Below are 22,405 nucleotides of genomic sequence, written 5' to 3'. Positions count from 1 at the left end.
TGATGCAAATAGAAGTAGGGTTGATCAACCTGAAGGACACACACCTGCTCACCTATTTAGCAGAAGTAACTCCAAAGAGAAAGGCTGTCACAAGATCTACATGGAGTCACTGACTTGAAAGGTTTCTTCGATCACTGGGAGAGGATAGGTAAGTGGGATAGATAAGATAATCTGTCCTTGAAGCTAGAGCAATTCTGAGTTAGAGGCTGAGGGAGAGGAGCGTGGACTAGGTGATATTGCAAAATGATAGATGCTGTGTCTTGAGCTCACTTTCAGGCTCCAGACCTCAAAGACAATCAAAGGTAGAGTGAAGGACTACTCCCTAAGGGCTGTTAACAGAAGGTTGACCCAAGACAGGCAATCCCCAAGTTACAAACAAGATGGGCTCTGTAGGTTTGTTCTTAAGTTGAATTTGTTTGTAGGTTGGAACAGGCACATTTTTTAAGTATAACTCCAGCCAAAAATATTTATTAGTTTTGGATAACATAGGGAAAGGTTAACACTCCTGTGGTATTTTTTTTTTTTTTTTTTGCTGTCCGTTGCCTTGTTCAGAAGATTTCAACTCATTTCCTGTCCCTCTGATAATTGGATTTTGAAAAACCGGCTTGTTGTGAAAACAAGGATTGGTGACAATGCTTCAGTAGAGACACCTTTTCCCCACGATAACTCTTTCAGGAGTTAATTTCCCTTTCAAAGGGTAGATTTCTCTCACTTTCTGTTGTTTCACCCCTATTCTTAACTATGAATTGTTTGTAGGTCAGATGTTTGTAACTCAGGTATTGCTTGTAAAGACAGTCACTACAGGGTGGTCTGTAGATACCATGGAGATGTGGGGGGCCACCGGTGTCTTTTTCTGCTTGTCTTTCTCCTCCTTTCACTTGTGTTTCTTCTTAGAAACAGATGGCAGCATGGCACAACAAGGCAAGGGGGGGGGGGTTAATAATATTTATATCAAAGAAGTATTTTAAAATCAAGTTATGTATGATTTATTATCAGTAAATATCTGATTTATATACCATTTTATATATTTATATACTCAAGGTTGCAGAAAAGGGGTCATGAGAGGAAAACATTTAAGAAACCCTGCTGTAGATAATATTTCTGAGGAAGAAATGGCCTCAAAAGAAGGCAAAAGCAAACACCATCTGAAAAATCTTGCCATGAAAGCCCTGTGACAGGTTCACTTTAGGGTCACTATAAGTCAGAAGCAACTTGACACAACTTGAAGACACACAACAACAATCTGCAAAGGCTATAGCTAACATTTGAAAATTTGGCTTTAGAAGATCACTTTTAATTAAACTCTCTCAAATTCATTGCCTATGTACGCAGGACACTCATAGTTCTTTCCGTTTCTCCACCAGATCAAAGTTTTGTTAAGCTTTCCCTTTACTCAGTCCATTAGCACAATCCTGACTGCAGCCAATACATTCAATACACATTTATAATTCCTTTATCTAATCTCCTTCAAAAATCCTGCAGTATTAAAGCAGTATTAAGCAAGTCTGTATCCCATCACAATACTTTTTTACATGACAGCTAAGATCAATACATACACAGTTCCTTAATTAAGGGATTAATGGGCAGTTGCTAAAACTCAATTTCTTAGTATATGAGTCATTAATTTTTGATGTCATTAATTCATTTTCTAAACTCTGAGGCCTGAGGTCAAGCAATAGCCTTAAGCAGCACTGTTTTATCTGCTTAATTCTGAGCTATTGCTATGATGCAATTGCATGCAATTACATGGAGTGAGCTTTTTAGATAAAACAAAGTACCCCTTCTTATGTCCCTCTGGAACATACATCAGAAGTTGTTGAGGCATGCAAAAAGGCCTTTTCAGATTCTTAGTGATGAGGCTGCCCATGCATGAGCAGCCAGGACTTTAACATAAAGGAGGAGGATGGAGCCAGCTGGATCAGGAGGCTTTGCAAGCCATATGTGTGCTGGACTCACAGCAAAGTCCTTGGATGCCTTCAGAGCCCCACACTGCACTGCAGTCCTTTCAACTAAGCTAGCACATGAGTGAGAACAGACCACTCTAAAATGAGTTCAGGATCTGACATGTAGCACTACTTACAGTAGGGAGCAATAGCAAGGATGAGTTTACAGGAGGCAAAATGACAACATCAGCCTCCTCCCCCAAAATCAGAATTCTGCTCCTACCCCACCATGAATTTTTCCTCTGTCATCAAATTTCTTTTCTTGTAATAATTTAAAACTTTAGTTGAACTTTAGAAAATATAGTTTAGCCATCCAAAGAAAAGGAGCAGGCAAAGTTAATAAAAGAATGGAAACACAACAAATATAAGAGTTCTAGGTATGAACTATTTTCAGTTTCTTACTCTCTGCTAGAAATTTCAGGACTGATGGAAAATCTCAAAGAAGAAACAATATTCTTATTTGGAGAGCCAATGCCCTCATTTTGTCTCCCCTGCAGCTATGCCCCTGACTACGTATTTACTCTGTATGTGTAAGTTTATATATACTAAATTACATATATGTATAAAGAAAGATGCACTTTATACAGCTCCATGGACAAAAGTAGTTCCATCAGCCAAACTATCCTATCTATCTATCTATCTATCTATCTATCTATCTATCTATCTATCTATCTATCTATCTATCTATCTATTTGACACAGCTATTGCCATTTGTATGGCAGCTTCTTTTCTGCGAATGGATGACATACAGCTGGGGCTTTCTCATCATGATACATTGATCAAAGAAAATGCCAGACTTGTCCAAACTGCCTATCTTACATGACTGGGGAAAAGTCCAAAGGTTATTATAGTTTGATTATAGTTTGTGTAACAGCTTGTCAATACTAAAAATTATACATTTTTTCTGCATGCCCAAATGACCTTCTGGCTTGTATTTTTCAAACAACAGGCTGGTTTTAAGTGAAAGGTAGTGTGGTGATAACAGCAACAACAAGCACAACTCATCACCTAAGCTGCTGTTGAAACTGAATGGATCTGCACCATCAATTTGTGACAGGACAAGAGTGATCATCTGTGTCTTCTATTTTAAGAATTTTAAATCCTACAGATTATCACAGTCCTTCAGACCCAACAATAAATCCATGCTTTATATTTTAACATTTAAAGCATTTGCAGTATGTGTCTGAATTACATAATACTGGTATGTAAACAGGCGCTACATTTTTTTTCTCTGGACAACATATGGGTGACCCATAAAATGTTTAACACCAACTGCACTATTATTAACCAAATACATCCAATGTGCTGTTCTCTGAATGATGAAGAACTTAGACTTCTCTAACTGTCCCAGGTCTCATAGAAAAGAGAACCAAAGATCATGATCCTCCCCCCCCCCCTCAAGTTCTAATTTTAGTGTTCCCTTTGGATGATGTTTTCTGTTCTTGTTGCCAGTGTTCTATGGGAACATGATTCCTTTCTTCCTTTGCAGCATTCTTTCTTGCTCCACAAACAACTCAGTACTGCTTCCATTAAGTGCAAAGCACAAAGGTTTGTGTGGGCAGAGAAAACCACAAACAGACTAACTGCACTGAGAACTGAGAATCTAACATGGCATTCAGTGCAAGGCCTTTCCCTTGTCACAGTTCTAGAATTGCTTGGAAACAGCTCTTGGCATTTAGTGGTGAACACAGAAAAATACAACTCTGATATAGAGAGTCCTTTCCTTGTGTTTCTTTCATTTTGATTTTTCACAATGTAATAGCGCCAAACCTAGCCTTGGGATGTTCCAGTTCAGTAACTCAGCATGTTATTTAGTACTGGCATGTCCGAATTCAATTTTAGTCCAGTCTCAATGGCCCTCAGTCTCACAACTTTTTTATAATAACAGGTTTCCTTTCTGTCATTTCTGCCATGGAATATTACATTCATTTGCATTTAAGTGTCATATTGACATTTTTGAAGCCCACCAACCTTCTTCAAGAAAACATTGACTCATGGATTAATGGTATGCAAAGCAGCATACACCTTTCCTGGGAAAGAAGCTTTCAACCAGAAAAAACATGCCCCTGCTGTTTTGCAGTTTCCTGAATTACATTTGCAACTCTATCCAGAACTTTTGGTTCAGGTCTCTCATCATCTACATAACTGACAACCCTTTCAACATTTGGCTGTGTGGCATGCTGAAATCAACTTTTATTTGACATTTATTATTAGGACATTTGCTTATCTTTTCCAGATTGATTAATGTACAGATTGATTCTCATAGCTGTATTTTCAGTTATGTGCTAGTTCATTAGTTGTCTTTCTTTTTCTTCACAATATTATTTTAAAGAAATCATTCACATGATGCTCTCCTCAATCTCTGGGCAGGTTTCCTGTAGCCTTCTAAAACAGCACAAACTTCTTGGTCATACCTTTCAAACTGCCCATGGCTTGCCCTTTCCCTTGTGTTTCTGTTTTTATATTCCAAGACATCCTCAACCATGATTATTTATTCCTCTAACTTTATCAGCTTTAGCTGCCCAAAAGTCTCTTGATTTCCAACAACTCTGCACTTGGTACCTCTAAAGTCTAGAGCTCGTTCTTGAACTTCGATTGTAGCACCATCAGTCCTTTCCTCTTAAAAGAAGTCTATGCACTCTCAAATATTGTTTCAGGACCTTCCTAAATGTAGCTAAATGTATTGTCTTTGTATCAGTTTGCTCCATACAAAGGAACATTGACTCAAGTAATTTCTGAACGTATGCCTTAAGAACCACAGTTTTTCTCAACAATGTTCAGTGCTTACTTTAATTTTTTTCCTCTTCCTATATCAATCATTAATCTCATTGTTTACTCCAGTATATTTATGTGAGAACTGAAGAGGACTCCTTTATCTTTAATGGTTGTGCAGAAGAGGGAATTTTGGCAACTATTGCTTGTTATCTGGCTGTGTTGAAATTAATATCTGTTGAAATTCTCTCTTCTGTGTAATCATTAGAGCTAGAGGGGTAACTAAACTTACTTTTGGTACATTTGGAGCAATTGTTAATCCTAGAACTTACTCTGAGGCCCCTTCCACACAGCTGTATAAAATCCACATTGAACTGGATTTTATGGCAGTGTGGACTCAGAAAACTCAGTTCAAAGCAGATATTGTGGATTATCTGCCTTGATGTTCTGGGTTATATGGTTGTGTGGAAGGGCCTGAGGTCCCTTCTACATTGATCCCAGATTATCTGATTATCCTGGATTATATGGCAGTGGAAACTCATATAATTCAGTTCAAAGCAGATAACCTGGGATCGGATTCTGGGATATAAAGACAGTGCAGAAAGGGACTGAGCTTCCCGGAAAAAATGTCCAATGTAAGCACTATCAGTCTTTTTCCTTACTACAACAAAAACACACTGTTACACATAGTTTATTGATTTTTAAAAGGATTTTCCTATATTTTATTTCTGATGTAAGAAAAACCAGATCCCGTGTATTCATTCATTAAAAATCTTGTTACCTGAGTCTCTCGCAGCCATGACCCTCATGCTCTGGGAGGCAGTTGCTCGGGCTTGAAGAGTCTAATGGCAAATGTGTCCGCAAAGCCACTGCAGATATGCCCACGGAGATGGAAGAGAAGTTTAGCAAGGCAGAGGTGATTTGGTGGAAAGCAGCATTTTCAGTTACGTTGATGACCAGTGGGTTCTCTTGACACGAAAGTTCATATGTTGCTGAGGAATAAAATAACTAAGTCCAAGTTAAAGTCCTCCTAAATTAGAGTGGCCTCTTGGGTTGGACTGGGATTTTTTCACATTCCTGGAGGGTTTTGTTGTGCAAAAACAAAATGATCAATTTTGGAAAGATATTGCTGCCTGACTCTGCAACCCTTTCGCCCCCTTCTCATACCTTGCATATAACATACTTGTCACTGGAAGGGAAATGTGGACTTAATTTGCGCATCTGATGGCTAAAGCATTGATTTCTGAAGAAATTTCATGGTGGTGGGATGGGTTAATCATAAAGAACACAGTCTCTCTTTAACATCTAGAGCAGTGGTTCTCAACCTGGGGGTCCCCAGGTGTTTTGGCCTACAACTCCCAGAAATCATAGCCAGTTTATCAATTATTAGGATTTCTGGAAGTCGAAGGCCAAAACATCTGGGGACCCACAAATTGAGAGCCACTGATCTAGAGAGAGTGAGGAGTGTGTTCAGAAGGATAGCACGGAATTTGGAGCATGAAAGAGGCTGCAAGAAATCCAGGAATTATTGTATGACCAATCAAGACATGCTCTAGAAAAGACTGTGTAAACTTATTTAAGTTTTCAGCAGACTGTGAAAAAGGATAATTTTCATTCTTTTATAATTCTGGGAACAGATTTTCTGGGAATTCTGTTTCTAATTTTGAGGTGAGTTTTTAAAAGCCCTGCAAATCTTTTCCCATCTAAGAACTTCATTGGTATCTCAGTTTTAGGGATTTTCACCCTTTCAATTCAGGTATTTTCCTGTGGTAGGTAGCATAACAAAAACTGCTAAAATAATGATGTGTCTAAATGTATTTACAGCTCTATATTGACTTCTTCTTTTTTTTTTAAAGGAAACATTTTCAGCACAATCTGAATATCAAGATTGTATGTACTGGAAAAAGCTTCCTCGCATGAACTCATCCAATAGGTGACTGAATATTCAGTAATATTTTTAAAGTCCTCAATGCACCCTAAATGGAGTGGTATGTATGTTCTTCAAGAGTCACATCCACATGGACACAATCCCACAAAGACAAAGTTTGAAAACTGCCATGCTGAAGAATTTTAATCACATATAAAATGCTGAAAAACGTGTTCACTGAAGATGAAAACAGAATAAACAACACTCTACAAGTGGTTATGAAATGTTATGCTCTCCGAGAAAAGAAAAACAACTTTGCAAACAAGGTTGTATGGTTATTTTATGCATTTTGGTTTGCCCAGAAAAGAATCAATCACTCTTTTGTGGGTTTTGTTGTATTTTGCTCTATGGCTAACATAATTCCCTTTGAATATTCTTTCCATAATTGCAAATAAGCAGTGAAAAGCAAAGCAAATGTTATTTGCAAACAGTAGACAGGAGTTTCTATGAAAACCCACTAACATTCCTTCTGCACTCACCAATAAAATGGCTGTGCCCACTGGTGTCTACCAAGTGAACCGTTACAGTAGATGTGGGCTGGTCACTGGTGGATGCGCCAACAGATGCCAGGAAAACAAAAAGCGAGGTCGCTGTGCTGGGTCTGTTGAAGCACACCTGGGCTCCAAGATATAATGAAAGGATGAACATGTTAAGCCAAAACAACAGATAACTCACACACCTCCCAAAGCATTACATTGTCTAACAAACTTTAGAATGTAGACTATTGTTGTCCTTAGCTGCATAATTATTCATTGAACTGGGCAAGCATGTCTGGAAAAAACTTTGTTGCTTGCTATTACTGCTGTGCCTAGCAGCCAAGTTTTTTTTTTTTGTCCTCAAAAACGTCCAACCTTTAAGGGATACATGCAACATAATACAACTCATCCTTCCACATGGCCATATAACCCAGAATATCAAGGCAGAAAATCCCACAATATCTGCTTTGAACTGGGATATCTGAGTCCACACTGCCATATGTTCCAGTTCAAAGCAGATATTGTGGGATTTTCTGCCTTGATATTCTGAGTTATATGGCTATGTGAAAGGGCTCTTAGCCAATCAAATCAGAAAGCAGACGTGGGTCCTCTGGATACTACTGTTCTACAATTTCTGAAAGGCCATACAAATCCCACGTGCATTTTAAGCAATGTCATAGTGCCACTACTGCCAAAATAAAGCCTGCTATTTGGGGACTCATGCCTAAAGAAGCAAAGTGTGCTGATTCATCCACATATAAAGACTATCTCATACATGTGTCTGGGCACCTGTGTTCTAGAGTGCCATCTCTTGGACATTTCCGAAAATGCATATGAGCCATACAGGTTCTCATTTATACTTTTAAATCCTCTCCCTCCCAAACCCTAGCAAAAAGAAATGCATGTTTTAAAAACTTCTGATATAGAAAGAAGGAGCCAGTTTAATGAGCTACTATACTGTGCTTACTAAGAGTTTAGAAATTAAGTATTTGTAGAATATGTTAGAACAAGTGGAGGGGGGAAAATATGACTCATGCTTTATTGGCAAGATAGAAGATGGGCTATAAAAGCATCAAGAAGCTGCATTCCATCAGCTGTATCACTAACTACTTGATATACCCCCGACAATCTTCAGGGCCCTCAGAATTTCCTGCATGTTTTCCATTTATGGCTTGAACAACAACATATGTGTGTTTCTGTGTTACTGTGCCCTGAATTACTTGTTGACCCCATGAATTTAATGGTATTTTCTCAGACAAGGAATATTCAGAGCTGGTTTCCCATTGCTGTTCTCTGAAATATAACATGCAGCATTTTGGTATTCATTGGGATGGCCCTGCTTGGCTTCCAGGATTAGATACGATTTACCAAAGAGTAAGACCCAATGAGCTCAATAGTACATGCATCTACCAGCAGAGTACTTGAGGATCGAGATATTCATAGGGATACAAAGATGCTTGTTTATAAAGCTATTGTCCTCTCAACTCTACTGCACACCTGTGAAATATGAACTGTCTACAAACATCACTCTTAACTTCTGGAATGATTCTATTGGTGTTGCCTTCAAAAAATACTGCAACTCCCTTGGGGAGACAGGCGGACAAATGTCAGTAGGCTGAAAAAAGCAAAGACTTCCAGCAAGGAAGCAATAATTCTCCACCATCAACTTTGCTGGACTGGCTACATTGTCCAAATGCCCAATTCCCATCTTCCAAAGCAATTACTTTACTCTCAGCTCAAAAACAGAAAACAGGATGTAGGTGGACATCAAAAGAGATTTAAAGATGGGCTTAAAACTAACCTTGAAAAAAGGTGGAATAAACACGCAGACTTGAGAAGCCCTTGCCCTTGAGCATCTAACTGGAGGTCAGCTGTTACAAACATTGCTATAGATTTTGAAAAGGCACAAATAGAGCGAGAAAGGGAGAAATGTGCCAAGAGGAAGGTGCATCAAGCAAACCCTTGTCGGGACCACCTGACATCTGGAAATCTCTGTCCTTACTGTGAAAGATAATTGGATCCAGAATTGGTCTCACTTACGAACCTACCGTGAAGACTCTACCCTTGGAAGATAATTATACCTGGCCTCAAGTAATCACCTGTGATTATGATATGTATCCACCAAAATTTCACAGGACTGAGCTGTTTAAAAAAATATTGATTTAATATCTTTTAGCTGTTTTCATGTTTTTTGTATATTTGTGTTATACTATACTAGCCCTGAATCTTGATAGGATGAGGAATAATGTAAAATATTTAAAATAAATAAAATAAAAGGGACAGAGAGAGGAGAAACTGACATCTTTATTGCTTGGCCATAAATAATTTTATGGCTGGAAAATAATAAAGTATGCAAGTAGTGCCAGAAATGAGAGCTTTTAATAAAAACATCTATGAAGGAAGGGAATTGACCACAAAATGCAATAAAATTGGAATGCACTTTTGATCTCTGCTGAAGAGTGGGAAGTGAACCTCACTCAAGTGGTGTAGAAATGACTACTCTTCTCTGTTACTGTAGTTAAGTAGCAAATGTAGGGTAGCTGCCCTAACATTAACAGCAGAGAAAAGCAGAACAGCTCAAAAGAATTAAGAGTGGGAGTGGGAGAAACAAAGCAAAGTTACTGTTTGGAATACGTGCTGGCTGGAGCTATAGTAGAAAGGGGTAACTTGGAAAAGGGGTAGCCTCCACAAAAGCCATGATGACAGATGACTGATTGAAGAATGGAATGGTCAAGCCCTCTTAAATGTGCCGGGATAACTAAATAGAAATGCAGTTATTGGTGTTTTTTTATAGTTGTCAATCTATGTAGTCACAGAATGGCTTTATGTCTGCATAGATTATCTACAGACATTTTCGAGGCTCCCAAATTGGACAGATTGCATTAGGAAATGGGGAAATGCTTTCCCAGTCAATTCCTTCTGCTATCAACAAAAAAATTAAACTAATAGTTGAAAGTCAGCTCCAGAAATATGAAGGCAACACTTCTCTGACAGGCATATTGCTGAGGAAATGTCTGAAAACATATCAGCCCCTTAAGTTGAATGAATCGTGATGCTCACAGAAAGAGGCTAGTTTTCAACTGGTAACACAAATCACTTAGCACTTATCATACTTAGGACTTGCAGAAGGTGAGGGGGTGTCTCCTTAGCAAAGCATATAATCCCCTTTGTTTTAAAAGATGTTTTGTTTTACAAATCTCATCAGATGCTTTAGGTTTTCCCACTCTATCTGCATTCTGTACCATCACACATGCGAGTGCTGTCCCCACCCACACTACATTCTTTTTGAAAATAAAAACAGGAAAAACTTCAATATCAAAAGCCAAGATTACTATGGACCTCATCCCATTGGGGGGGATTTTTAGCCCCCTTTGTCTTTCCCATGCCTTTCTTCCCTTCATTATACCAGCATAACTGTAAAACACTTTGCCATGATCCCCATTTGGCTTTGCTTCCCTCCATTATACTAGTGTTATGTTAAAAAGCTAGCAATAGCACAATTTCTATGAATGAGAAGATGCAGCAAATGATTACATTGATTTATTTAAAAAATGAATCCACATCACTGAAATGATTCAACGTGGGTGAATCTGACAGATCCCATTCCATATGCTTTAATCACTTTTTCTCATTTCCATGCGCATTGGGAGCTCAAAAGATGGTTTCTCCCCATCTCCTGTCCACCCCCCACTCCACACCCCTTCTCTACTACATTTCAGGAATAAAGTGCAACGGATGACAACCAGAAGTATTTTATGTCATATGAAGGACTCAGTGGCTCTTCGTCTCTGAAATGTTTTAAAAGTGTATGGAGATGTAAGAGGACTTGTGTCTGGTGAAGTCCTTATAGAAATAAAAGAAGGGTCTTCATAAACATGTACAGTAGAGTCTCACTTATCCAACACTCGCTTATCCAACGTTCTGGATTATCCAACGCATTTTTGTAGTCAATGTTTTCAATACATCATGATATTTTGGTGCTAAATTCGTAAATACAGTAATTACTACATAGCATTACTGAGTATTGAACTACTTTTTCTGTCAATTTTTTTGTTAAACATGATGTTTTGGTGCTTAATTTGTAAAATCATAACCTCATTTGATGTGTAATAGGCTTTTCCTTAATCCCTCCTTATTATCCAACATATTCGCTTATCCAATGTTCTGCCGGCCCATTTATGTTGGATAAGTGAGACTCTACTGTATCTCCCTTTATGATAATGCTTTTTTTATATTTCAGAATTCTGTAGCTTTATGAAGATGGAGAGCTAGTTGTGCAGAATCAAAAGTGTACATTCTTCTGGTGTAGGCTTCCAGAGATGGAAGCAACAAAGATCTTGACATCCTGTCACCTAACGTCTCTCAATAGTCTTGACTAAAGAAGACCCAATGGATGAACTGAATTTACCTATGTTTTCATTCAACAGTTGATTGGATGGGTGTATTCTAATTGTGAGTATCCAACAGGCTAGTGGCAAGTAACATCAAGAATATCCAGCAGAAGGAAATTCAGGCCAAGGGAGATGAGTGGAGAAGAGACACAATACTTTTTTTGCATTGCATAGAGCTAGCTTGCTGTATATGTCTGATACTAATACATCTCTGCCAATTCAGACTTCATTAGTGTATACATGAAATTTTATTTGACACTTGGTTGTCCAGTCAGTAGTTTTGAAAATACTTTTTGAAATTCTCCATTGTACACCTGAAGTGTCATCTAAACGCAGTCATTCAGTATCAACCTGCTACTAGCCAAAAACAAAACTTTCTTGCACTTTATTTTGAAACAAATGATAAAATAGTCCTCTGAACTACATGCCATGCTCAGAAGATATTCTTAACATCAGATGTCAGGAAAAGATTGTTGCCTCTCTTCCCCCTTTGTGTGATGTCCTACTGAATGAATCTTCTAGTTGTCTGTCAGAATGAGTGACATGAATGGGTGCTGAATGGGTTACTCAAATTCAGTAACAGTATAGAAGGTCCATAATGGTATGTCACTCATTTTTGTCTCATTGTACTTGTAAGCCCTGATGTACTGCAGGAATCATAGCTATAGTGGTTCCAAATGATTTCCGAATTCTACTTCTAGGAGGTGTACTATCACCACCTGTTACATCCATAATTATAGTAGTCAACAGGTCAACATCTTATTTTGACAACTCACAATCTAGCAATATGGCAAGGAGTCATCTAAATTAATTTTCCTACAATAAATGTGTGCCAAGCATCATAAATAGTGGCAAACTGCATACACAAGACACTTCAATGACAATGTAGTTATGGCCATTTAGAAACTATAAAAAGCAGTGACTAGATTCTTTGTTTTACTTACATATATCATCATAAAATTATCAAATAATGTAAGCAGTTTGGCTGGGTTTTCACTGTGTATCATGATTACTTAAAATATGTTTAGGCATAATTGCAACTGTCTTTCACTTGATATATGTTTGTCTAACAAGACACTGGAAACAAGATACTAAGGAAGTATATAAAATGAGAGGAAGATTTATTCAAGGAAGAATCAATTGAAGATTAACTCATAATTTTAGAAAGTGAAGTGGAAGCTGCACTCAGAGCACTAAGAAGAAATAAATCACGAAGAACAGGTGGCATACCAAGAGAGCTGTTTCAAAATACAGAGGCAGAATCCACTTAAAGTATAGCCAAAATCCACCAACAAATAGAAAACAAAATTATCACTAATAAATTGGAAATGCTCAATCTGATCCCCTAAAACTGTTTGACCTTTGGTGAAAAAATATAACAAATAGTAGCACACAAGTCTAATTTTAAAATATGATCAGTTCTATCAGAATGGATATGAATTCAGAGGAACGATCAACAAAGCTACTCTTTGCATGTAGGGAAAATCTAATGAGTGGATTTCATATTTTGACACTCTTTGAGCATTGGTGGCTGAAACAAAACTGTTAAAGATTCACCTTGTAGTTCTACTGTGATCTATGGCTTCACATCTTCCTTCCCAATAAATGCCAATAGCTGTCAAATATGGATATCATTGTAGTTGGTCTACAACTATAGAATGTCCTTTTGTATGGAATCCCTTGGCAATCTGGGATATTTTATGTTTGTTCACAAAACTGTAAAACATTTTTGTCATTTAATTTAATGAGTCACTGGAGTAGCACAGAGAGAAAAATTTGGGTATAGTTGAAATTTTAACTGACACAAAACTGCCCAGACAAGATAGATTCAACTTGGATTCCCTTCATGAATCATCTTTAAATTGGAAAAGGGCCATATTGTAGTCAAGCTTGTTAGGTACTGTCAAACATTTTTAGGAAGGCAGATGCCCAGATTTTTAGTAAAGCAAATGTCATGGACATTTGCAAGGTTTCTCCTAGCATCAACAGGAAGTTCCACACCTTACATCTCCAACTTTATGAAAATTATTTTTAATTCAGCCAGCACTTCATAAGCATACAGCAATTTCATCACCTCCACAGCCTCCATTCTGTTTTGAAAGGAATAACATCATCTTGTCATTGAATAAGTGGATAAAGTTTTGCTGCTGCCTATTTTTTCTTTGCTTTTTTAATTTTAAAGCAGAAGTGTTCAGTCAGGGGTTCTAGAGCCACTGACTATAGTAGGGAAGACAAGGGGTAGTCCTGTTTGGTGCCTTTGAAACACCTCAATTTTATTATGTTGTATAAACATATGACCACATTGAAGCCATTCAATCAAATTACAAAATCAGTTTACATTTTCTTCTGGAACTTGAAATATGAAGTTCCCTTACAAACAATCAATGCTTTCATAGTATCTAGTGATGTAACAACTAGAGGCCTCAATCTGACTTTGCAATTATGATTTACATTCTGTGATGTTCTCACAGCTATCTGTTCAGGAAAAAAAAAACATCCTGGTCAAAGTGAAGGCAGTTAAAGACTAAGATTTAACCTAATTGTCATTATCATTGAAGGAAACTTGATGTTCTTATTTACCCACACAATAAATGCCTCATGAATGTCCTTCCCAGGCTTAGGAATTAGGACTATCTACAGTGATTTTCATAATAGCAGAATTATTCCTCCTCCTAACACATCAATAAAGAAAGCATTTCAAATGAGAGCAAGCAGAGTCTTTAGTTTCCTCAGTTCTAATTCCACCTACATCTGCTTTGCGCCTAGAGACACTTTATTTTTACTTGCCGCTTAGTTGTTTCTCTATTCATGACTATTCTCCATTTATTTGCTTAAGTGCCATAAAGAGAAACTGCTCGGAATCAGCAATACCAAGTTTATGGGCACATTCTCTGGTTGTAAAGCATTGAATTTTGGTTGAGATGATTTATAAACACTTTTATCAATGCCTCTTCTTACAAAACCTCCAAATCAGTTAAAAACAGCAGCCCCCGATGTGCAGTGGGTTAAACCCTGGTGCTGGCAGGACTGCTGACCAATAGGTTGGCAGTTTGAATCCAGGGAGAGTGGGAGCGTTCCCTCTGTTAGCTCCAGCTTCCCATGCAGGGATATGAGAGAAGCCTCCCACAAGAATGGTAAAACATCAAACATCTGGGTGTCCCCTGGGCAATGTCATTGTAGATGGCCAATTCTCTCACACCAGAAATGACTTGCAGTTTCTCAAGTCACTCCTGACATGAAAAAAAAATTAAAAACAAGCAAGATGATTATGTAATAAATCAATTAAAATTAATAAAGTTGAAACACATAAAACTTCTGTAAATTAGAAATAAAATCCTAAAAAGATGCAAGGTCTAACTTTCATTAAAATGTGAATAAAACACTATTTTGATATTGTCGGCTAATGGAGATGCCAAAGCGAACAAGCCTGGGGTGCACATTCCTAGTTGAGGCAGCTTGACTGGGGGCAGGCCTGTAGCGAGGGGAGGGGGGGGGGTTTAGGGGTTCAACCCCCCCCTGAATTTTTTCAGGTTATTAAAAAAAACCTGGTTTACTCATGAATTTTAACTGGTTAACCAAATCCCCATGCTAAATCTATGAGACACAGAACATTAAGAGTCCCTCCAGGCACTATCTCAAGCAGATATTGACAGGTTTGTAGTGGGGGTGGGGGTGCTAGGGGTTCAACCCCCCCCCCCCCGAAATTTTCAAACCCCCCTTTCCCCCCCCCCCCCCCCAATTTTTTTCTGTCTATGGCCCTGACTGGGAGGATGTGAATATGCTGATTGCTGGAGTCATTGCTTTTTTCCAGATATCAGCTAGGGCTTCCACAGACACACCAGCTACATCAGCAGAAAAAGTCCAATGTGAACTTCTATATCTATACCAGGTATGGGCCATGGAGGCCCGGTCACCTTAAAGCTTGGCCTTCCCTCTCAGAATAGTGACAGAAAGGCTAATTAACTCATCAAGCTGAGACTGATCTGCCCCCAAGCATATTTATATCCTGATGGAGAATGTGAAATCCATTTAATCATATAGTTCCATTAATAAAAATAGGGTTTTCACCCATTTGTTACTGCATCATGCAAAAACAATTAGATGGATTTTCACTAAATTTGGGATAGTCTGACATAGAACATAAGCTATCTGGCACATATGAAATTCCTTAGGGGGATCTGAGAGGCATGCCAATTTTATATTTTATTTTTTGACCATAAATGTGGTGCATCATTAAAAGGTGCTGGCAATTTGTATTTTGAAATAACACTTTTGAAAGATTCATCATAATTAAATAAATACAAGCTTTTTATGTTTATCTCTGCATCACACGTAAGTTTCTTGATGAATTTTCTGCCAATTAAGAGGGGATATCTGGGTGTTCTGATTTGAAACATATGCTAATATTACAGAATTCATTTTGGGAAAGCCAAATGAGACCCAATCTTTTTTATAATTTATTAATTGGAACCCATGGTGCAGACAGTAAACATGTGAGAATGTGGAGCTGAAGCTATTAGATCCAAATTTCAAAATCCATTTCTGATCATTTTTGTTGCCAAGAAATTTTCTAGGAATTCTGAGGAAAGTTTTAAAAAGGGCTGCTCTAAGACTAAGAAAAATTTGCACATGACTAGAATCAAATCTTATTCATTTATATTTCTGAGAAATGTGCATATTCTCAAGAACTAGGGTGGTGCCATAGGTTCAGCTTTAATTTCCAACTAGATATCAGGGCTCAACTCGCCACTCAACCACAGGAACCCATGGGATGGCACTGTGCAAGTTATACACTCTCAGCATTAGGGGAAGGCAAAGACGAAACCCCTCTGAACAAATATTACCAATAAAACCTCATGATAAGTTACTATAACCCGGAAAAGACTTGAAGACAAGCTACAATAACAATGCATACTATCTACCCCTTCCACTCCAACTGCTGAGAACCAAAATCACTTACTTTGAGCCAAACTCTGTCATCCAAAAGCATTTTCTCTCTCTCTGGATCTTGAAAAACATCATGGCTCACACAAGGGAACCAAGCCATGTGAGGCTGGTTTTCAAGAATGTCCTGTGGATGAGGACTGCACACCTTGGAAAATGGAATTTTCAGTGTGAGATGGGAAATGGAGCAAGAAAGAGAGATGATCAGGATTGTGGAGAGAAGAAAATTACAGAGTAACAATGGTAACTGAGCAATACTAATAACAAAAAATATTCCACTCAAAATGCCTCCATTCCATTCCAAGGCAACACTAAAGGTTAAGGAATTTCACCAAATATTATAGCATGGTGATGAAATTTTTATTCATATTCAGGAAGTACAGAGCCAACCTGTTTTCCGAAACAATTTAAAGTACTGGTTTTGAGCTATAAAGCCCTATATGGCTTAGGTCCAGGTTATTCGAAGGACTATCTCTCTCTCTCTAGGAACCTGTTAGAAATTTACCATTATTTGGGATGTTCTTCTCTCTGTACCATCACCTACCTGAATGCATTTGATGGGAACAAGGAAGATGGTCTTTTTGGTGGAATACCCTTCCAAAAGATGGCCTCATCCCTGCTTGCCTACTGCAAGCAGGTAAAGATAATTTTTTGCTGCCAGGCATTTGGGGGAGGATGAGGGGCTCACTGCTGGGGAGGTTGTGAGTAGGGTGGGGTGGGGGAAGGTAGTCTATGAATGTAATTTTAATGCCATTTCTTGTATTTTAACTGTGTTTAACATTTGTATCCACCCATAAATGTTTAATTGTTTTTTAAATTTTTCATATTTGCTTTATTTTAAATTTTCATTAGGTGTGTTATATATTAGCCGCCTTGAGAAAAAAATGATAATAAACATATTATTTCTGGATGAAATTTGTTCTGCATAAGGAAGTAAAATTTCCACACAAATGTGGTTTTTTTTTGTTTTGTTTTTTTTGCAGAAGTCAGTTCATCACTGTTTAGAGCAAGATGACATGTTGAATAGACCTGGGAAGATAACAGAGATCTGGGACATGTTCCTGATACAGAAATGAGAGGAAGGTTCCTACACAGGCAAACCCTCTCTCCTCACCCTCACAAGAGGTTCTCCGGTCACCAAGGAAACTGGGCATGCTTTTTCATCCTGGTGAGACGCATAGGCCTCTGATGCCCACTGGTCTGTATAGTCTTGGGGGGTATAGAGGCCACAGTCCACAAAACTGCTGTTTTTCTCAAATGGCTCACAAATGCCATCTCCATCATGGACATAGCACATACTTGGTTCACCTGCAAGATAAAATAAATGTGGGATTGTGAACCCTGTACCAGCAAACTGAATTTCATTCAAAACATTTTGATCCAAGTATAGTTTAGATCCAATGCTGTAACAATACAGATTGGAACCAATATATCAAATATATTTCACTGGTGAAAGCTGGGACACATGTGACCAAATAACATTAGATGGTGGTCAAAAGTTTGTAGCCTTCCACCTATCACTTCAAAGACTCCTACCTAGCATCCTGAATGCCACTAATTTATTATTAGGGCTGCTGCTAATTAGATATCCCATGGCATGGTCTGCACCACACTACATCATACTATCACATTTCTAAATACTTACTAAACAAACTATGACAATCATCTGATTTTCTGTTTATTAATGGTTTAGGAGAAAGTCATATTCCTTCCTATAGTGCTAGGGTTCACAGTCCCATCACATTTGTTATCAAGAGTGGCAGTGAGTAATTTTCATATCAGTGGGATATAGTTAATCTATTCTGGGTTTTAGTCCAAATTTCCTTATCTCACTAATATGGGGGCAACAGATGGCTACTATTGCCATCTACTGGCTTCATCACAATGATACTGATTCAGAGGTGAAATCTAAACATAGAAAATAACCGTGCTTAAAACTAATCAGTCCAAATGAAGCACTTCCCCTGTGCTACCCCACAATTATCAAACTTTTCCTTGCTACCATACTGCTTTTTGTGTGATATTCATTACGAAGTTCAACAAAGTTTGAAATGTTGCATTCAAAAATATATACACAAATACAACAAGTTTGTGACATAATCTGGCTAAGATAAGTAACAGGCATTCAAAAAGAGAGCATGTGATAGCTTTTCTGGTCTCACCAACACAATGGAATCCTTTTTCTTTTTTACAAGTTTTAGAACAACCGTCACCATCTAACAGGTCTCCGTCATCACATTCTTCTGTAAGAGCCCTAGGGAGACAACAAGAACAAAAAGAATGCCAACAATTCTTGGTATTTTTTATATAGCACAATTGAAAAAGAGGAAAAGCTCAGCATACGTCTGGGGAAGCAAAACCTGGCAGCCTCCATGGCTATTATTTTCAGGTGAGAGTTTCCTGAAAAGTCCTTTACCTTTTCTGGTCCCCAAGTGAGATGAAAATAAAAAGAACAAGAGAATGCTGATCTGCTTTGCCAGTGGGTAAATTAATCTAAGCCTGAATACACTTAATGCCTGCACCATGAATCAGTTGAAAATCAGAATACTGGAAAAAATTGTTATGAGACTATTTCATTATCTGATGGCCTTAAAGCCCAATGACTTTTTGCAATGATTAAAATGAGTCAAGGCAGCTCCTATGCTCTAGAACTACAAAATAATTTGATATAGAAATGATAAATGTTGTGATAAATAAAATAAACTGAACTAATGGTTAGCCAAAAACTTGTAGGCTGTATACATTAATATTGTCCATTATTTAAAATATCAAAACTCTAAACCGAGGCCAAATTCCATTCTGCTCAAGCAAAAAGTTCAGATAAGGTTATGTGTTCTGGTTATCATAGCAATTTTCTGGGAGAACTTCTTCACCAGAAAAGAAATTAAAATGTTTCTGCATTTCTTTGCTATAGGCTCATTTTGAACACGTTCTTCTATGAAAACAGAGATTGATAAAAGCATATGGAGAACTATATGAGGAAGTACTGGCTAGTTTTCAAGGAGACAATCTTCTCCAGTTTGAATTTGAAGCTGAGCTGGCGAAGAATTCAGAGACTTAACAATTTCAGCTCTCCTTTGTGGCGAACAGAGAACTCACTTCTCTAATCCTTTGTTTCAAATGTTTTAAGTATTCTCTCTGCTACAACCAAAACTCCAACTTCCCATCAACAATACAAGAATAATAATGCTGAAAGGGTTTGCCAAAGGTGATAATCGCAGAAACTTGTAAAGCAAAGTGAGCCTTATCAGGCAGCATTAGTTCCAAACAAGGAGTTTCCAAAAGCCAAGAGACTGAGAATCCACAAACAGGAGCTAGTTTTTACTCTGTTTTAACAAGAAACAGAGAAAAGGCAGAACCACTCAATACAGGGTGTTTGAAAAAGAACTCCCTAAATGGTGAATAGGGAGCTCTTTTTCAAACACCCTGTATTATCTTTGCCTCAGTCTTCTCCCAAACTTCACCCAACTTGGGGATAATGCAGCCAATGATGAAGTAGGAAAAATACAGCACAGAATAGGTAAAGGGACAGTATAGGCATATCTGGAATCTTGTGTCCTGTTCTGGACAAAATTCAAGGATATTGACAAGCTGGAAATTGTCCAAAGTCAACCAAAATGATAAAAGATCAGGAAACTAAGCCTTATGAGGAATGACTTAGGTAGCTGGATGTGGTTAGCTTGGAGAAAAGAAGGCTGAGAGGGGACATGACAACCATGTTTAAATATGTGAAAGGATTGAGGAAGGGACAAGCGTACTTGTGCTGGTTTAGAGACTAAGGGCCATCCACATTGTGGCAAATCCATGGGCTCCTGGTTGTGGGGGGGGGGGCATTGAGAAGCCATTGCTCTATGTCCCACATTGCGCAAATTAGCTTGCCCCTCATCCCATGGAAGGAAATGTCACCGTCTGGCTTCCCCCTCCCCCGCCCCCATTGCTGGGAAGGCTCCTGTGTTGCTGCCATGGCAGTGTGCACCGCTTCCTCTCCTCTTTCGGCATGAAGCCCACTTGGAATTGCCTGTACATCATCTAATGGGCTCCATGCTGAAAGTGGAGCGGAAGCAGCATATGATAGGCAAATCAGTCCATGTAATGAGGTGTTTTTACATGGAGTAATTAATTCAATTTGCAGGAGAAGAGATTCCACCTAAACAACAGTAAGAGCTGTTTGGCAGTGGAATATGTTGCCTTGAAGCAAGATAGACTCTTCTTTTTTGAAGATGTTTAAGCACAGGCTGCATGGGCATTTGTTGAGAGTGCTTTAGTTGAGTTTTTCCTGCATGGCAGGGAGTTTGAGTGAATGGCTCTTGTGGTCTCTTCCAAATCTATGATTCTATGGTTCTATCTAATAAAATGAATATTAATGATTTGTAAGGATGAAATGATAATCTAGCAGGTTTGATTTCCAATAAAAGTATTAAAATTCCACATGTGTAACCAAATTACACTATATTAATCTTCTGTCTAATTTCAAGGTGCAGTGAATGAACATATAAACTCTTGCATGAGCCACATGTAGAAAACGGAGATTAATTAATGAATAGGGATGTTTGTTGAGTGGCATATTTTACTGAAAGTAAAAAAGCAACAAAGGCATCTAAATGCAAATTTCACTGAAAGCAGCTGGTCCCATATGCATTTAGATATTTCTGAAAGCTCATTCAGTTAGTATTACAATTCCATAAACCGGCCATTCTAGATAAAATAAGGACTTTTGATGTAAATCTCAGATAACTGAGTAGTTAAGGGGGAACTGCAAAGAAAGGAGAAGGGTACCTACATGTTGCAAAGAAAACATTATTAAAGTTTTGCTGATGTTCATGTGATAAGGTGGAAAGAAAGTATAAAAATGATATATGGGACAGTTAAACTGTCCTCTAGAGTTTGGCAAAGATTCTTCTTCAGACTACAGTTGCCTTCAGGCAGTATGACCACAAGTCATGCTACCCAGAGGACTCTAAGATCAATAGTTATACAAAATTTCCCAAGCTCTGATACTAATGCATCATAACAATCACTTTAAAAATGGCAGCAGCAACAACAAAGGCATTGTTACTCACATGTTTATTTTTCCATTACCACAATAGGGAGATCCATGGATATGGAGCAAAGGTGGGGAGGCTTCTCCTACAGTGGCTCCTGCTACAGCTTGTACCTGATATTGATATAGCTGGCCAACTATGACTTCCCTAGAGAAACAAGCAGAATCAGACCTTAAGATAGAGCAAAGAGTGTGCAGCAAAAAGGCATTTTCTGCCTCCAACAATGTTAAAAAAGAAGCTAGAAGCTCAAAAGCTCAGAGAACGTTCTCTAGGGCTTTCCACTTGACCTTACATATGGCCCCAGCTTCTAAGCACTTCACCTTAAGGACTCACTAGGGGCTATGTGATAACACTAGAAATTTAGGTTCTTAGAGCAGTTCCCTTTTAGGCTTCAGGTCTGTGGTTGCTGATGTGCATACTAATAAACAGGCAGATGGATTATGGCTGTGAATCAAACTAAGCATGATATGGACGTTCTGTGTTTGGGATTCTTAAACCCCATTTCTCTGATCCAGAATGGCTGTTTTTTCCCACAAAGATGAAGATATTAGACTCTCTAAACCAGTGGAGCTTAACCTGTGGGTCCCCAGATGTTTTGGCCTTCAACTCTCAGAAATCTAACAGCTAGTAAACTGCTGTGATTTCTGGGAGTTGTAGGACAGAACACATAGGGACCCACAGATTGAGAACCACTGCTCTAAACAGAGCTTACATTGTGCCCAGTGTGACCCAGGAGAAGATGAAAGATATCATTCCCCCATTTATCTGTATTCTCTATAATAAAAATGCAAACATGTTTGTTTATATGATGTGTGTATACTTGTTTGTGTGTATGTATGTACCCACATCCAGAGAGTTCTGTGACTCTGACTGACAACAGATCTGAACCTTGGCATACAGATCCACCAAGACCGGTTTTGAGCACTAGCAGGATTTGGCAGGAACTGACCTTGGATGTTGGTAGCTACCC

General features: G+C 38.3%; 1 protein-coding gene and 1 long non-coding RNA gene across 4 annotated transcripts in view; one reads left to right on the top strand and one right to left on the bottom strand.

The window, feature by feature from the left end:
- Positions 1–22,405, bottom strand: part of pappa2 (pappalysin 2) — a 146,053-nt gene that overhangs the window by 57,085 nt on the left and 66,563 nt on the right. The window contains exons 8-13 of one of the 2 annotated variants that reach the window (XM_003219850.4): positions 21,454–21,582; positions 18,556–18,647; positions 17,508–17,701; positions 16,410–16,541; positions 7,062–7,197; positions 5,437–5,647 (exon numbers count right to left, since the gene is read on the bottom strand). In XM_003219850.4, the coding sequence (XP_003219898.3) occupies positions 5,437–5,647; positions 7,062–7,197; positions 16,410–16,541; positions 17,508–17,701; positions 18,556–18,647; positions 21,454–21,582 (894 nt within the window). The remainder of the gene's footprint in view (positions 1–5,436; positions 5,648–7,061; positions 7,198–16,409; positions 16,542–17,507; positions 17,702–18,555; positions 18,648–21,453; positions 21,583–22,405) is intronic. The other variant, XM_062977758.1, reaches the window with a different exon arrangement.
- Positions 9,471–22,239, top strand: LOC134298248 (uncharacterized). Of its 2 annotated transcripts, none has more exons than XR_010005218.1 (2): positions 9,471–11,510; positions 17,377–22,239. It is a non-coding gene; the product is annotated as an uncharacterized LOC134298248 (long non-coding RNA). The 2 variants fall into 2 exon arrangements; XR_010005217.1 differs by lacking the exon at positions 9,471–11,510 and adding an exon at positions 16,536–17,030.

This window comes from Anolis carolinensis, chromosome 4 (assembly GCF_035594765.1).
Source record: "Anolis carolinensis isolate JA03-04 chromosome 4, rAnoCar3.1.pri, whole genome shotgun sequence".
In the NCBI taxonomy this organism is placed as follows: Eukaryota; Metazoa; Chordata; class Lepidosauria; order Squamata; family Dactyloidae; genus Anolis; species Anolis carolinensis.
This window is presented reverse-complemented; position numbering and strand designations above follow the sequence as displayed.